At 41.7% G+C, this 2143-nt stretch overlaps 1 protein-coding gene across 1 annotated transcript in view; it reads left to right on the forward strand.

The window, feature by feature from the left end:
• The window catches only part of SARC_08814 (hypothetical protein), a gene marked incomplete at its 3' end in the record, with an annotated part of 3461 nt that extends 1619 nt beyond the window's left edge, over window positions 1-1842 (forward strand). Inside the window, exons 3-4 of the mRNA XM_014297200.1 lie at window positions 681-848; window positions 1661-1842. Of these exons, the coding sequence (XP_014152675.1) occupies window positions 681-848; window positions 1661-1842 (350 nt within the window). The remainder of the gene's footprint in view (window positions 1-680; window positions 849-1660) is intronic.
• Between the last annotated feature and the right edge of the window lie 301 nt (window positions 1843-2143).

Raw genomic sequence — 2143 nt, forward strand, 5'->3', positions numbered from 1 at the left:
ATATATATATATATATATATATATATATATATATATATATATATATATATATATATATATATATATATGGATGTATATCTATGTATATGTAGATATATATATATGTATGTATATGTAAATATATATATATATATATATATATATATATATGTGTGTGTGTGTGTGTGTGTGTGTGTGTGTGCGTGTTTGTGTGTATGTGTATGTATGTATGCATGTATGTATGTATGTATGTGTGTATATGTATATATGTATAGTTAAATGTATATTATATATATATATATATATATATGTGTGTGTGTGTGTCTATATATCGCTAGATACCTATTTAAGCATCTGTGTATTTTCTTGCGTATGTTTATTTGTCTTTCTTTTAAAGTCCGATCATTTTTGTTTGATTTTCATTGATGTTTTCTTTGGTTAATTATAGTGTCATCAAACAGTCACTTTGGCCAGGTTCGTGCTCCTCGTGCCACATATTTTTGCGTACGATTTGTATATCTTATTTGAGAATTCGTCGGGGGGCGATAGTTTATGTATTAATTTGATGGGTAGTTGTCTCAGCAGAAGTATCACTATAGCGCTGTGTGAATTCTGCCTTGGTTACGAAGCCGGTAGAAATTGGTAGTCGCCGCATGTACAGTTCGACACTTAGTAGGCTAATACGTATATGCTATCTATAGGTTAAAGCGAAAGAGCCGTATGTGGATGTCTACTCAGCGCTGTGGTCGCCAAACACGGGGGTAGTGGACTTTGCTCAAGTGACAAGGCATATTGCAAGTGCACTCGCAAACAACGGAGAAGTGGACGTTCGTCTACAATTCGAAGTCAAATCAATGCAGAAAAAAGTGGTATGCTCAGGTTGAAACCTCCTTTTAGCTGCAATATACGCTGCAGACAGGTAGCGTATGGTGATATTGTACTGCCGTAGAATACGGCTGAATTGCAACTCTTCTACTGATCCAATAAGTAATGGACGAATGTATATCCGGGTAAAATTTTGAAGCCATGGACTTGATATTGTAATCTAACTACAGGCAGCGTCTACTCTGTCTATACAGAGGCCGTTAATTTTTTTTATCTAGTGTCCATTCCAAACGCCAAGCATACATTTCACTATGCCGTGGGCAGCAGCCCGATCACCGCCAAAACCGTTCCACTATATTTTGTCAGAAGCATCGCATTCACATGCAATGCGGAACTAGTGGCCGTTATAAGCTCAGAGGAGAAAACAGACATCACTCCTACGTTCTAAAAATATTCAGTTTAGACCACAGGGACTCGCAGCCTAAATACAACAGATTTTATCGATCAAACAAACACTTGATGTGAAATTGGCACGCCGCTGTCCATCGAATTGTGCATCCTAATGAGAAATAGCTTCTTTGTACATGTATTGAAAGTATTTGGCAGGAGACTTCTACTCGCATCACACCGGGCCAGGCCGAACTGTCGCGGCAACGACTAATATACTTGCGCATACAAATCTCCCGCGTTAAACGCAACCGAACGCCTTCAATCTTTGCCTCAATCAGGGCCCGCGCTACCATCTATTAGTGAGTTTTTGCCCTACCATATAGCCAAGAGTTGCCGATACCGACATAGCACCTCCACCCTCCCTGCCTCATACGACCGATCGCACACCAAATTGCCATTCGCACAGGATGCCCACGGCGACGTCCTGGTCGAGATACAAGGCCTTGAGCAGCGCCAACTGGGACCAGTGAAGACTGTGAGAGCGAGGCACGCCATCAGCTGCTGTGGACTGCAAAGCGACCTCGTGGGAAGACTTGGCGGCGGTGCGGTGTTGCCAAAGATCGTCAACTTTCGCGGACGGTATGTGCAGCGAGCTCGGGTGCATTCATGGAGTGTGCGTAGATGTGTGTATGACTGTGTTTGTGCAGTACGTTCATGTATGCATGTGTTGGCTGTGAACTGCTTTGGCCCACTTGTGACCTTGTGGGAGGATTGAATAGTAGTGTGAGGCTGCCGAAGATCTTGAATTTTTGCACCTGATGTGTACACCTGGCGTGATTTAATTTCTGTACCTGGTGTGTCTTTAGTTTTTGCACCAGGTGTGTCTTTAGTTTTTGCACCTGGTGTGTCTTTACTTTTTACACCTGGTGTGTCTTCAGTATTTGCACCT

Source organism: Sphaeroforma arctica, assembly GCF_001186125.1.
Source record: "Sphaeroforma arctica JP610 unplaced genomic scaffold supercont1.831, whole genome shotgun sequence".
NCBI lineage: Eukaryota > Ichthyosporea > Ichthyophonida > Sphaeroforma > Sphaeroforma arctica.